At 34.4% G+C, this 15,786-nt stretch overlaps 3 protein-coding genes across 9 annotated transcripts in view; 2 read left to right on the plus strand and 1 right to left on the minus strand.

Moving 5' to 3' along the window:
* Positions 1-3,100, plus strand: part of LOC105253070 (protein bicaudal C homolog 1-B) — a 30,223-nt gene extending 27,123 nt beyond the window's left edge. For 3 of the 5 annotated variants that reach the window (XM_025408432.1, XM_011260859.3, XM_011260858.3), the window contains 5 exons: positions 171-272; positions 359-609; positions 860-1,091; positions 1,220-1,339; positions 1,522-3,100. In XM_025408432.1, the coding sequence (XP_025264217.1) occupies positions 171-272; positions 359-609; positions 860-1,091; positions 1,220-1,339; positions 1,522-1,634 (818 nt within the window). In that variant the 3' untranslated portion in view covers positions 1,635-3,100. The remainder of the gene's footprint in view (positions 1-170; positions 273-358; positions 610-859; positions 1,092-1,219; positions 1,340-1,521) is intronic. The other 2 variants (XM_011260855.3, XM_025408433.1) reach the window with 2 other exon arrangements.
* Positions 1-9,718, minus strand: part of LOC105253071 (peroxisome biogenesis factor 2) — a 34,830-nt gene extending 25,112 nt beyond the window's left edge. Inside the window, exons 1-2 of one of the 2 annotated variants that reach the window (XM_011260861.3) lie at positions 9,401-9,718; positions 8,036-8,967 (exon numbers count right to left, since the gene is read on the minus strand). In XM_011260861.3, the coding sequence (XP_011259163.1) occupies positions 8,045-8,950 (906 nt within the window). In that variant the 5' untranslated portion in view covers positions 8,951-8,967; positions 9,401-9,718 and the 3' untranslated portion in view covers positions 8,036-8,044. Of the gene's footprint in view, positions 1-7,267; positions 8,968-9,400 lie in introns of those variants that run through there. The other variant, XM_011260860.3, reaches the window with a different exon arrangement.
* A 127-nt stretch (positions 9,719-9,845) lies between these two features.
* The window catches only part of LOC105253069 (stress-activated protein kinase JNK), a 136,721-nt gene continuing 130,780 nt past the window's right edge, over positions 9,846-15,786 (plus strand). For both annotated transcript variants that reach the window (XM_025408434.1, XM_011260849.3), the window contains exon 1: positions 9,846-10,529. The gene's annotated coding sequence lies outside the window, so the exon portion shown is untranslated. The remainder of the gene's footprint in view (positions 10,530-15,786) is intronic.

Raw genomic sequence — 15,786 nt, forward strand, 5'->3', positions numbered from 1 at the left:
ATGACAACTTTTTACAGTTATGTAATTTAATGCTAAAAATTTATGATTCTAATATTATTTCTGTGTCATAAACGTCCGTGTATTATTATGATATAAATAATTACAACATAATTAAAATTGATTTTTATTTAGATTTTTATCGACTTAAATTTTTATGAACTCGTTTTCAGCTTATTCCTCGCTAAGTAGCGTCTCTAGCTCTCTATCAAGTCCTGCTATCAGTCCTCGGAATGTTTCACCAGTCAACCCTACGGATACTAATTCTAATTTACGTAAGTGAAATATTTCAGGAAAATCCTTAGCTTATCAACAATCTCTCTCATTTGAAAGTAATAATAAACTTTCATTGTTATTTCAGCGGATATATCCAGCATGTTATCCGAAATACCGGTCTCCGATCGACGTGCACCTGGTTGCGAGAAAAAATCACTGGAGATAGCTGCACAGCAACATCTAACCCCTTTCGATTATGAACAAAAGAAGCTATTAGCCACGAAGGCGGTGCAAAACAAGTCGAGTAACAACGACTTTCGCGTACCGACGTCCGCGTGGTCTGGTTATGGCCTCAGCCAGAGTATTCCGCCTATAACTACAAGTGACTTAAGCAAGGTAACTACAAGTTTCCTCGATTTCAAAGCAATTAAATCAATATTAATAAAGATTAAATTATTTATCTAAATCTATCAAAGTTCGTGTCAATATTTTTCGATATTAAATCTTGGCTTAAAAAGTGCTATAAAAATTGTTTTAAAAATAATTAATAAAGCTTGTAATAATTTATTACGAGACGAATTAAATATTGAAATATTTATTAGCAAATAATCGTATTGAGATAATGACACATCAGTTTTTTCTGCAGGAGCTGACGTCACATCCTTCAGACTTGTGGAAAGAACCGACCACACCGGTATTCAATACCGAGATGGATTTCGGTAATATTATCTCGAGCAAAGATCGCGTTGGACAAATAGGGATGGCCTCAAATTATATAGATCACACATCGACTTCCCAATTAAACAAAATCACGTCGTCGCATCGTTTCAATGATTTGGCTACCATGTTAGCCAGCATCGGCTTGGAAAAATATATACGTGAGTATTGACGAATCACAATCATATTATAAAATGTACATTGCCTATCAAATGCTCCTATTCTTTTGCTTGCACTGCTTCTTGCTTTTGCATAAAAAAATCGAAATAGCTTTTTTTCATTTGTTAAGGCCTGTTCACGTCTCACGAAGTGGACATGTCTACATTTCATTCTCTGACAGAGAAAGATCTCTGCGAAATCGGGATTACTGCATGGGGTGCGAGACGCAAAATATTGCTATTAATATCTGGTATGTTGCATGTGAAAAATTCATTCTCTCTCTCTCTCTCTCTTTTTCTTTTTTTTCTCTCTATTTTATTTTATTCTGTTATAGGATAGTAAAATAAAATAAAATAAAATAGATAGTGCAGTCTGCAATGATTTAAAATTTTTCTTTTATTTATTATTAATAATTTCGTTCTCATGTCTTAGATATGAACAAACGAACGAGTCCGTTCTCTGGGAGCGCCGCGCCTGGCGCCGAACGAAAGGCGTCCACGTTGTCGGCATCGACAGATAAGTGCAACCTGGATACTAAATGGTAAAAAAATACTGATCGCTATTCGTTCCAAACGGCGTATCAACGTTCTCGAAACCGATTGGAGATGCCGCGTGTCGGTCAAAATAATAAGTACTTATTAATTCTAACCATGCGCGGACGCGCATAATTACGAGTAACGTTACGCCGTTATATCGGAGGGAACGAACGAGATTGATGAAAACCGAAAGGACTATTTGGTTATCTGTACCGCAAATAGACAAATGCGAGATCGATAGTCAAACGGTTTGTATGTCAAACGGTTTATTGATTTGAAGCTACTTAAGTATCGAAAAAGTAATTAGGAAGTTATTTTTGTGGCCGGGAACTGGCTGTATTCTTTTTTTTCCTCATTTTTTTTTCGCCGTTCTCGGCGCGCGCCCAAAAGGTGCCTTAGGATCTAGGATAGTCGTTAATATTTTCGCTGTCTTCGTTTGTTACACAATTATCCGATCACGATGGATGCGTCATTATTATTTCATCTTGCTAAAGTCGAATTATTTCGAATATTTATCGAATCTTATATTGATTCCGCGATTTAAATTAACGTTTCTAAATAAGCGTGCCAGTTGCTGGCAAAAAAGCCATCAAATAAATTACATTTATAATGTTCGCGAAATGAAGTGCGCGTTCCACTCGTTATATCATATGATGATTCGCTTGATGAACGGATGATTGGTAACTGCGAGTGAATGCATGTATAAGTGTATAGCGAGTATGTGAAATGTGAAGTGGGTATAGATGTTTTGAATGAAATCTAAACAAATTAGGAAGAATTATTACAGTTCAGGAACTTAGAATGAAATGCGATGGGCGAGGGATGTCCCGTGTGTTCAGCGAATTTTCGTCCTAGCAAAAATTCACACATACCTTTAATTCAGACTAAGCTCGAATATGTGATCGTATGTGTTCAATATGTTGATCAATATGTTGGTCAATACGTTGATTAACATGTTAATTTAAATTTCAAAATTTTGTTAATCGACCAGCATTAATGAACGATTCGACATTGCGCAATAATTAAATGCGATTTATAATAGATTCACACGGTTGCAATTTCGAGTTTTATACGAAGCAAGTATATATATATAAGTTACAAAATATTTATTAATTATTTCGCGAAACACGCTGGACGCACGTCAAAGAATAGGCCGCAAGAACTTTTCGTGTAAAGCGTGTATTGAAAAAGAAGATATATAATAATATAAAATAAATTCTATATAGCGAAAAATATTCCGCGAATTACTCTCCGCGTACCACAAACGATACTTTTCGAGGAGCTGATTGAAAAAAGATATCGATAGCTAAGTATTCAATTCGCGATGACAATCGTTGTGTTAATTAGGGAACTTTCGTTAATTAGCTCTAAACTAGCGCTAAACTAGCGTTAAACTAGCTCTAAACTTGGCAAAATCAAGAGAACGATACACAATTAATAGTGAAGAATTATGCATATAAAAACTATATAATATATAAAAATATATATAAAATATATAAATACCTATAAATTCCTATAAAATATTAATATAAATACCTATAAAATATTAATATAAATACCTATAAAAACCTATAAATTCGTGCAACGTGAAATGAAATGCAAAACACTCTTTGTAATTTTTCTATGATATTTATAATAAAATTTAATAACAATAATAATATTTAAATAAAATATATACGTTTTACGGTTTATATAGAATTTAAAAATGATTGCCAAGTTTAGATTTTTTCCGATTATCCTCGCACGCAGAAAGCTCTGTCGATTGCAGTCGATTTCGCAAAATGATCGTTTTATAGACATATAAGATATAATTTGTTTTCAATATAATTTATTCAAATTTTTAAGCGTAATTTTTGTTAATTTTTTTTGAACAAAGGAATGAAAGCGTTAGGTAAATAAGTTGTTGAGTCACGCGCATTATTAAATATAACGCGTTACCCACATCGAGCTGATACTCCAAATCTAACGAAAAAAGTATAATTTTTACTTGATTTGCAGAGGAGGGGAAAATCGCCTGGTTCTCTCGTGAAGTCGAAAAGTCGGAATAGAGAAGGCAGGATCACTCGATCGATCCGATTGAACATGCCTAACGAACGATTTTACTGCGAAGAGTTCTTGACTAAGTCTTTTGCGAAATCTTTTTAAGCGTAAATGATTTATGCGCTTGCGAGTTAGATCGGAACGTTAAAAAAAATAAGTTAGTAAGAATTATTTGCGCAATACGTGTGATATAATATTAGACTGTTCGGTTCTATTGTCTGTTTCTCGTTTTCTTTTTTTTTTGTTTAATGATACAACAATAATGATAACGATGATGGTCTAAGATAGAAAGTTTCTTCCGGTACGATCGTACAATTCGATTGTTAGGAGGTTTATATAATAACAATTGCAAGGATGCATGGATGAAGGTGATATATTATATTCTAATAAAATTGAATAAGTTTGCATGTAGATAAAATACGTAAAATAATTATGATGATGCTAATAAGAATATTGTGCTTAGGAAAATGATAAATCTTTAATATCTATAGAAATCTTATGTTATAGTTAAATACTTTATAATAAAACAATTTTTAAAATTTAGAATTTAAAAATAAGATTCTATTTTGCTACAAAAATTTGAAATCTTTATTTTAAATTCTTCTCAGATGAAAAATTACTTTCATTATTGATATAGCTTTAGAACACTACAATTAATTAGTGACAGCGTAATTTTTTAATAGATTTAATTCATGTTAGACATTTCACAACTATTATTAATTCAATCTTAATTAAGAATAAAAAATTTTGAAAAACATTTAGTAGAGCTGTAAAGAGCATTAGAAAAATTTCGAATATTTTAAAATCATCTCTGTGAGAGAATTTTGAATTTTTATTGTTAGTTGTGTTTAAATGCTGCATATCACCTTTATCCAATTGCATTTGTAATTATTACACTGCTCCATGCTCCAATGTATCATTTTCATCTTCGTAGGAGAATAGATATAATATTTTTGCGGCAGCAACAAATTGCGATACCGATTGTTGTTCTAAAATATTCTGAGTCGGTGCAGGATATTTCGTCAAAATAATAACTGAGAGAAACGAGATCTTGTATGAAGTGCGCAATCGAACGAGAATCGTATATTTACTGTCGCTGCGGATAAAATGTACGCAGATAAAATGTATGCATAATCGTGACTCAACGAAGCAGCACAAGAGAGCTTAAAAAATTTTCGTTCGAAAGTCGTTCGTATTTCATCTTTCACACTAGATGTTTCGAGTTCTAAGAATTTGAAAAAGAGAAGGAATATTTCCCCAAAAGAGGATAATTTCTCCAAATTGAAATAAGACGCGTAATTAAAATTAAATCAGATTTATTTTTTTATAATATGTCGCAAAGGTAGAAATTGCAAAGTAAAAGAAGAATAATGAAAAAATCAGATTTTTCTATAAATTCTATTCTTTCTAATTTTTTGCGCTTGTTTATTGTCTTTGCGAAAGTATAAAATTCATAGTAAATCTGTATATAACGTATAACGAGATCGTCTCTGCCGACCAGAAATCAATTTCTTTTCTTAGTCCTGAGAAGAAAGCCGTCAATGTTCCTATGTAAATGTGTACTGATCATGTGCAAGATCTAACATATACGGGTAATATATATAGGTATATAGTCGCGAAAATTAGCATTAAAAGAAAAGGAAACGCGCATGCGAGGAAAAATAAGGAGGGAAAGATTATGAACAATCGCTTGATTATAATAAGAATCAATTACGCCGGGAAGAGAAGAAAAACACACATATCTAAACACTTCCAAAAATTGTATAACTGCTATTTCTCTACTTTTTTCTTTTAGTTTCTACTCACCTGACACATTTTACATCCTTGGAAAATAACATGACAGATTTCTCTTTCTCTCTCGAAAACAAACAAGATCAATTCAGAATGTTAAAGCATATAATTAATTGCGATCGACCTCGCTCGCGAAATTATGCGACCTGAATTCCGTTACGTTTGTGAGAAATGCGTTGTAAATTTTTCTCAAATTGTGTATCTATTGTATAGCGTATATCGTGAGTATATATATTTTTTCATGTTTTTTGCGTCGAGAACGGGGTAGAGAAAATATTATGCATTATTAATATTGTTTCATCATAGCAAATTGTTGGACTCATTCTTTCCTACCTAATTTATCGAACTTTATATACATACAGTTTAATCGATTTATATAAGTCGTTCAAAGCTAGAAATGAATTAAGATTATAATTTGTAAGATTCATCTTTTAGATACTATTCTTGATGATTGAAGTGAAACTTATGAATTATAGACGTGATCCATTTTAGTTTTCAATGTCTCCGATGACTTCCATTTTCTTGGTTTCTAAAGTTCCATGAAAAATGATATATAAATATGTATATATATATAAGGATTTAAAAAATTATAGACTTTCTCTGAGAATTTCGCGAGGATTTCAAGTCCATATCTTTGAGCAATGATTTCTCTTCGTTTTAACAATAGATTTGAGATTGCTCATATATTGCTCATTCGAAAGCATTCTTCGATCATAAAATTTAATAATTTAATATAAAAATTCTTTTTAAAAATTTGTAAAAATTTATTACAAAATTGCGAAAATAAAATTAAAATTAAATCTAATTTAATTGATATTTATATTTCAAATGTATTGAAATTAAATAATTAAATCGATTTATTGGAATTAAACTTATTTTTATTCCAATAAATTATAATTTTAATTGTATTTTCGCAAATTTAAGATAAATTTTCCCGAGTTTTTAAAAAGATGACTGATTGCATCGAATCTTTTAATTTTACTCATAGTAAATCATCTTATCTCTCATCAATACATCTGAAGGAGATAAATTTGAAAAATTGTGATACTCAAACGCGCTTTGAGATAATATCAAATGCCGATCTCTTAATTAAAATATCTTAATTCAGCAGTTATATAATGACGATCATGCGCCAATCATTCCCATATATTGATAAAATGAATGCCTCGCACTATTACGTTCTCTTTTTCTGCTTCAAACATCGAGAATTTTGTTTTGCAGCAAACTTCGACATCGTAAACTCCTCGATATAGAAAGGACATATAGAATATTTTAGTATTGTGTTATCAAAGTGTTGATAAGGAATGCGGAGAATAATTAAGGAGTTTGCCCGAAAAAGAGCATACAAATAACAAAATAACAGCAAAACTTTGAAAGAAAATATATAGATTTCTAGATTGAAAACTTTTTATTTTAAAGAAGACATTACTATAAATTACTACATTTAAAAAAAGGAACGCGCGATATGAAAAGTAGAAAAATAAAATTTCATAATTTAAGAATAAATGATATTTTCCAATTGCCGTATTTTTTTTCGGGCAAACTCGGTCGCGATGTAAGATTAGTATTAGAATAGAGTAGACTTGCGTGAATGTAGACGTGGATATTTTTTATAAGCACAAATAGCAATTAAATATCATTGCGAGAAGAGATTTCCCGTTAAACGAAGAAATTCGTATTATATATACAATTGTATTATAAATCACACATTCCAAAACAAGATAAGAGTTTAAACTCGAGTGAAATATTTGTAACGTCGTATAAGAGAGGCAAATGAAAAGTGTTAATTTATGTGTATGTGTTTCGCGTTTTCCTTTCTGTGCTCTAGTGCTTATAATATATATCGTTTCTCATGTAATAAGTCCGGGGACATACCCGCCCATCGAGCGCAGGTGCAGCAGCTAAATGTTAAATTAATCGATGAACGTATCATTATCGCATGTAAATGATCGATTCATCGACCTGCGCGGCGGAAAATCAAGCGTTTTATAATATACAGCGGCAGCATAAAATTTTTATATAATCATCTAGTATAATTTTTGATAAGAGCCAAAAGAGAGCATATACTGATCTACTATTATTTGTTTCGGAAAGAAGGAGAAAAACATCAGGAAACTAAGGATTCGCTGTATTAAAATGAAAAAAATAAAGAAGATTTTGTATTGTTATTTTTAATAAAAAAATATTAATATCATACACTTAACCTTTTGCCATGTCCCATAATAAATCGATGATTAGAGAGAGAGAGAGAGAGGTGAATTTTTTTTCATTTCTTTATATTTTATTTTTTGTAGAATTTATGTAATTAATTAATTCTGATATTATAATAATGAAAAAATCATTTGTACTTATTCTAATCGTTGTACTTTGCGACGACTCTCCTCCTACAAAACTCGCTTAATTCCATAACCTACCTTCCCCATTAAACAAATAAATATTTTTTAAATTTATTTTAATAATAGTGTTTTCGACAGAGTCACTGTTTATGTAGATTGAAAATAAAGGCACCACAATTTGTATCCGTCACTTCACGATAATCGATTTACTTTAATTATGGATAAAATTAAAAATATACATACGTTCACGCGTTATCCATTGTCCACTCTCTCAAAACTATCGTCTGACTCTTCGTCGTCGCTCGATGGCGCACTCATGAGCGTAAATCTCTTCATATCTTCGACATGGAGCTCGATATTACAGCTAGGACAGTGGAACACATTCATCGCGGTAAAGTGCGCTTGCAGGCAGTAGTAACAGAAGATGTGTGCGCAGCCGGCGTGCGATGGCAAGATCGGATTCTCCTCGCAATAAACGCATTTGGTCGCGGTGTCCATCACCGGGAACGATTGCCTCATCGGCGGTTCTGCTCGTCGCCAGAGTCGCATTACCGCATGCTTCAGGTAATGGAAGTTGATCATGGGTATGCCGATGGTGAAGAGCTCCATCAGACCGTGCCACAAGAGTTCCCTCGTCATGTACGAGTAGCCGATTGTTCTGGGTCGATGCGTCGTTATCGGCTGACTTGACAGATTTAGTAGAAATTCTATTACGCGCGATTGTACGCCTCGGTGAAGAAAATAGAGCAGATTGATCAGCTCCAGCAGACTAACAGCGTTCGATGTCCAATCGACGAATGACTTTAGAATTTGGGCGAGTACGCCACGATCCGATAAATTCTCATTGGCTAATTTGTCTTTCAGATATTGAGGTAGAACGCTGAAAATTAAATAAAGTACAGCTTTCTTCTGATTGATGTTACTGTAGTGCAGATTGAGGAGTCGTTGACCGAATGTGGAGGATCCTCGTTGCAGCGAGAATTTCCAGATGAGAAGTTTCAAGAGAACGTCTACCTCCGCCTGCCATTTGTCGACCTTGCCAGGCGCGCTGTATCTCGTAATTTCCTTTGTTTGATTCTTCAGTACTTTATAAATCTCCGTGTCTAATTGAGCAGCGTCGATTTGATTTATTCGAGAGACGTAAGGTGATGGGGTCATCTTGATTTACTCCAATTCTGGAAATAAATTTTTTTTTAAGTGATAATATAAATAAGCGTTTTTAATCAATAAAATATAATAGTTTTTTTCAGAATATATATAGAGGCCTCACAAATTCTATTTGATCGATTTAAAATCGCTTTTTATATAAAATCAAATATGCATTCTGAGTCACCGATTTTCACTTTTCTAATTTTGAATAAATTTTAATAGAATATTTTTTCATAATACTTAGATTTTTAATAATCAAGGATTTTTATTTTGATGTTACTAAACAAAAATCTCATGTAAAATTGTATTAAATGACTAAAAAATCGCGCGAAGACTTTTTGAGACACACTATATATTCCGAATCGAGCAAAGTTTCAGTCACTTTAAAACATTCACACTATCTAAATTACCGCTTATCATTTCCGTACCTATTTACGTAAGTAATTCTTCCTAACCTACCTGCAATTCTTCTCCACGTCGACGAGAAACGGATTAAACGATCGAAAATCGTCAAAGACTCCAAAGACTGTGATACCGGAAGTACACTTTCGAGAATTGATTCGTGAAACTAGGCGCAATTGAGTGATCGCGCAAAAGCATATCCATTCAAACCACGAGTCGACGACACCGAAATGGCCGTTGTTTCACGCGCGATCGAACGAAATCAATTAACATACGATCCGCGAGCGAGCGAAGAGGTTATGACACGACATTCTACATCGTCGGATCACACAATTCATCCGCGTTGTTCAATGGAATGACTACGCTCGTGCGACTAGAGCGGCAGCGGAGCGGCCGAATAAACAGTCCCTAGTGGGGAGGACGTTTGACCAATGGGAGCGCGCGGCGCGCGGCGGCGAGCGGCGACAACTTCGGGCCGGTTCGGCGCCGCTCGGCTGGGCTTTCGTTTCAGTTCGGATTCGTGTCTCGTCGCTGTTGCGCACGGGGCGCGTCCGCTGTCGCACATTCTTGACATACGGACGCTAGAGATTTTGAGGTTATAGACGGCGCACAGCACGGCTACGGCCGAGTAGCGAACGGTCGAAACGCGGCGTGTACCTTTCGTCGTAATTATCGTTGTAGTGTTCGTGTCGTGTCGCGTCGTCGCGTACGTCGGCGGGCTCCATATTGCCGCCGGTGGTATGACGTCATCGAGTGTCGGTGTCGGTGGTGTCGCGCGAGTGTAACCGTGTCGTCGTCGTTCTCGTCGTTCTCGTTCTCGTTCTCGTTGCTATTTCTCTCTCTTCCGTCATCGTTGCCGTACGCAGTCCGTCACGCACCATGCTGTACTCGTGATAAAGTTTGACATTTTCCTCTTTCTCTCTCTCTCTCTTTTCTTCTCTTTTTCTCTTTCTCCTTTTCTCTCTCATTCTATCATCTCGCGCCGTTCACGAAAGTGTACAATCGTGTCGTATCGGTGGCTGCCACAGTGTGTGACCTCGTCTCTTCTCCCGGACACGTCCTCCCTCTCTCTATAATCATCGGCCCATCTCCGCATCTATCCTCGCTTGTGCGGGCGAACGAGAGGACACCTGCATCGAGACCATCGTGCCGAGTTGGCCGCACGTCCGCACGATTAGCGTACAAGGTGAGTGCCAGAAATTACATAATATCGTGCTTGTTCGTAATCGCGCGACGAACGGCGGTCTGCGACTCTCCCCTCCTCCCACCGCCGTAAAATCGATCTGCCATCGAGTGACAGGTTAACCTCCAATTCGATCACCGCGAAGGAGAGTCGCCTCTTTCGTCGTCGCTAGTTTTTGTCTATGAAATTTTACGTATACTCGACCTTTCGACTCGAAATATAATCGCATTTTTTATCTCACGAATTATTTCTCTCTCTCTCTCTCTCTCTCTCTCTTTAACACGAATAGACTTCTCCGGAACATTCCGTCTAATAGAGCAAGTGGTTCCAGCGAACAAAGAGATTTTTTAATGATTCGGAGTAAATTTCGATCTTGGCATTGCACGGATTAAAGGAAAGCCCGAAACGAGTTCAAGTTAAATGCGTTCAAGAAATGTGCGTGTATTCGATCATATCGTCTTGAAACATATGTCAAATGATACACGTTACTCTCCGGGTTGATCACTTGTTTGTCACCGTCTCTCGGTGTCTGGAACATCATGTCGCTCGTGGAAATATATTTTACTCTCTCGGCAAGAAAATTTAGAATATGAATTATATATATAACTTAGTCTAACGCGATACTATTATTATCATCGTATTATTGCATTATTGTTATTATTGCTATTATCATCTGTTATTATTATGTCATCGTTATTATCACAATGATATGATTCTGTATCGTAACGTTCTTACATAATTTCGGGGCTTTATTACGATTATACTACAAAAAGAGAAAGAGAGAGAGAAAGTTACTATTTTTATTTTATTTTTTTTTAATAAAAAAAAGGAAATTTTGTGTTCTCATTTTTCGACGCATTTTTCTTATCGCTATATTGCACTGAGAAAAATATCTGCATTTATACCGGGATAAATGCTCTTAATCAGAAAATGCAGAAAAAAGTCAGAAGTGGATTAACGCTCTATATGTAAAGCAGATCCGAAGTATTAAAGGGAATCACATATAATCATATTTAAAGCGCGCGCATATTGCTGCAGAATATAAAATCAGATGCGGAATGTAAACTTATCGTTCGTGTAATTTTAAAACTTTTTTTACGATGATGCTGCAATATATCGCACCTTATTTTTCTCGTAGATTGTTTCGTTCTTGAAATCAATATATGAAATCAATAAAGTATCATACTCAAGAGAATAATCAATCGATATAAAAATATATGTCGTTATCAATGAAAGATAAATATATGCAAATCTGAGGTAATTAAGTAAATATTTAATTAATTAATAATAAGAGATATGTATTATTATTGATTTAATAAATTAGTAAACAAATTATATTTGAAATTTTAGAGAATGTTTAAAGAGAATGTTTAAAGAGAATGTTTCTGTTTTCTTTCATTTTCATTAATTTCATACGTCATTTACAATTTTCAATATAACCACGGTTTAATTTCTTAACTTCTATTATATTATAGAGTGCGAATTCATTTCAACTAACTTGCACAAAATTATCTGCTATTCGATAGCATCTGTAACGATTTTTCAAACGGTACAAAATTATAGCACCTGGCTACTTTTTAACGCCATGTGTTATTAGGTCACATCAATTTATATTTAAAGAACGAAAGATGCGAAGTGTGACTTTCTAAAAAACCGCATGCAGTTAAGAGATTAACATTCCATTAAGCTGCAGTTCACTCGCAAGATAAGTTTGTCTATCAACTCATGCTGCCGAGTGGCTGGATTATTTCGCCGGCGTGTTGCTTTGACAGCAAATCGACAGACGTAAACAGCCGAACGTGTACGTGATTTGCATATCTGTTTGCGTTCCTCTTCCTCTTTCTTCTTCTTCTCCTCTCTCTTTCTCTCTCTCTCTCTCTCTCTCTCTCTCTCTCTCTTTCTCTCTTTCTCTCGTGCACGTTTGTCGCTTACATCGCTCTTGGCTCTGACCTTAATTTACGGTCCGTGGTCGCTGACGTGGAAGGCTCATTCGCGCCAACGAGCGGGCGAGCGAGCTTTTCGACGTGCTCGCACACCTGTCGGCGTTATTTATCGATGTGCCTAAATCCGTCGCATCCAAACGACGGATGTACGTCGACGTGTACACGTCGAATTCGTCGTACGCATACTTGATATTATCGTTACTGCAGCTATAGCTCGACGGCTCGTCGATATTGCCGATAAATCAGACCGGCCGCGATGTTTTATATTCAGAGCTTTTATTTATGTCAAAATATGTTCGAGGAAATAAATGGAATGTATGGCCTGATCATAATTATCGGTGTTCTTTTGTTGTATAATATATTCTATATGTTTTGAGATTTGTCCACCTGAAGAATCGATATTTCCTAAACCTATTTTGTATGGAAGATTCTTGTCCTTGACATATGCGATACACACTTCTATGAGATTTTGATAGTTGAAAAAAATAATAATTATTTTATTTGTAATATGTTATTACTATATTTTTATTTTTATTAAAGAAAATTTGATTATATCACAGTTAATTTTACATTCTGTTGCATATGTAATGATAAAATGTTAAATATATATTTGTGTTATGTTTATAATTGCTATAGTTTATATACATAAAAAGTTTGTGAATCACATAGACATTCTGCACGAAGAAATCGTGGGATAACTTTGTAGATGGCATAGCTTTGCTTTATTTGATGAAGAAATAATTTATTCGGTCATGTATGCCATGCGAATCGCAGTATCGATCTACTATTCACGGTTATCATATCCACTAGGAAACGGTAATACAGAACAAATTAATAAAATATACAAGCGCTTTGGTTTCAGTCATTCCAATTTCAATACGGTTGAAATATGATGCGTTAATTGCACTTATACAATGAAATTAAAATTAATCATGGAGTGTGAAAACGCTCCAACTCATCAACCTTTGATATATCCGAGCGATTTCTCCTGTGAATATAATTAAAATTTTATTTAATAAAAGTTTTAGGAAAATGTCTGGTTCCTGAATTAAAAGGACGAAAGCTAGGAAAATATATACGCTGTTATAGCCATAGGTCAAACTAAGTGGAATGAAAATTGTTTCAATTAATTTGAAAATTGTTTTTGTTTTAATAGAGATTTCTGAAAAATTAAATTATTTAAATGAATTAATATATATTTCAAAGCTCTTTTGATAAAATTTATTTATATATAAAGTCTCACGGCAGTTAATAATTAGCTTTAAAAAATATCGAATTCATATTAATTGTTATCAGGTCGTAGTTAAGGTCGTGAAAGAGCACGCGGAATTCTCATTATCGGTATCAGCACGCTACCGTAGGAAATCCGCACACAAGCGATATCGCCATTTTATTAAAATCATGTTTAGCGATAATAAACGCGTATCGTTCATTTCTGCAAAACAAGGGATGTCCAACAATGGTCGAACGACCGTAGTCGGACTAGTTAGTAGTTTACTCGTCGTGTTTACCACCATAATAACGCGTGTTCTACCTCGCTCATCGATTATTCGCCACCATTCACTCGCGGATTGCGCGTTTCATGCTTTATTTGTTCCTTGTCTTCTTTATTTCATAATCGATTATAATAAGTAATAAAAATATAAAACTCGATCGGTATATATGCACAATCTCTCTTATGTGCTTATGATTTATTAAAAGAATCGAAATAGATTATTAATTAATAAAATATTATTTCATAAAATGATACAAATAATGATCGGGTCTCAAATTATATTGAAATTAATACACACAATTTTATAAGTGTATATTTTATATGTGTAGCATATTTTTAATTATTTTACACATTGTTGTATTTTTTATATTTTGCATTTTTGAAGAATGAAGGTACGCGCAGATTTGAAGCAGTATGCCAAAAATTTTGTCCGGTTGTAACGTGCTGCCATCTCGTGTTTTCCATGTTTCCCTCCCCATATCGTGACCCCATCGAACGAGGCCACGCGTGTTCGGGCATTCGCTCGTCGAAGAAATGCTTGGCAAATGAGCCGTTCCTTTTTTTGCATTAGGCCAAAATATTCGATCCCTCTTACGCTAAATGATTCTTCTATTTTATCGTTATACCTTTATTCTATGAATCTAATCATTAATGTGATTGTTTATTCTTTTTACAAGATTTTTTTCTATTCAAATTTTTTGTCTTTAATTTTTTTTTTTTTTTTTTTATTTTATAATTGTTTTGAATATATTATATGATATGTCAATTTAATCAATGTCATATACAATGTATATCTATGTTAAATAAATAATGCTATGCAAACAATTCATATAGAAGTGAGAAGAATGAATGTATACAACTAGATATTTGAGGTAAATTATTTTGAATGAATGAATTCATTCTTGCTTATATCATCCAGACAGATTAGATTTTAATAAAATGATGTATTGCACATATGAAAATTACAACAATCTATGTATTTTTTTTTCTTTTTTTACATAACAATCTTCGCAGAAATAAAATTTGAAATTTAAAATAATTAAAAGAGAGAATTTTGATTTAAAACAAACTAAAAAAAACTAAAAAAATAATTAAACCAAATTACTCTTAAAAAAATTTTGTTTCTTAAATAAAATTTTTTTAATTTGCTGTTTTTTATTTCTCTGTCTCTCTTTTTCTCTTCTTTCTCTCTCTCTCTCTCTCTCTCTCTCTTTCTCTCTCTCTCTCTCTCTCTCTTTGTTTCTTTCTTTCTCTAATCATTAGATTATAAATTGTTTTCGATTCTTATAATGTAAATGAAACCTAGAGCTTAGGTGTAGATAACTCATTTTTTATTATATGTATTTATTCTTCGTTGAGAAGGGTGATTCTTACAAAGGGAAGGGGTTAAAGCTCGGACCCGTCAAAGTCCAAGGTAATCGACGTTCTCTGCCCTGAAGATTCCTCCTTCTGACTCGTGACGTAGGAGAGAGAGTCAAGTTTTGCTCTCTCCTAACGCAACGCGAGAGATAGGTGATGGCGAAGTCGAGGCGTGGTGGCGAAGTATTGATCGCCACCACGAGCGTGGCGCGATTTCCCCCTGGTCCCTCTTTGCAGCCCCCCAACCGACCGACCGACCGACGTCATCCGCCGTTTAAACCCCTCGCCACCCCCGACTGCCCCACCTGCTCGTCCCTCGACGCCGCCATCCCCTACCAAATCCTTTCTCTGTCTTTTCCCTCTAGTATCTGCGTTTTCTTCATCTTCATCGTTGTCGACGGCATTCGATGTCGAAATGACGAAGCGAACGTTACCGCTTGGATGATCATGCACATCAGTACTT

Source organism: Camponotus floridanus, unplaced genomic scaffold, assembly GCF_003227725.1.
Source record: "Camponotus floridanus strain SB8 unplaced genomic scaffold, Cflo_v7.5 scaffold21, whole genome shotgun sequence".
NCBI classification, from domain to species: Eukaryota; Metazoa; Arthropoda; class Insecta; order Hymenoptera; family Formicidae; genus Camponotus; species Camponotus floridanus.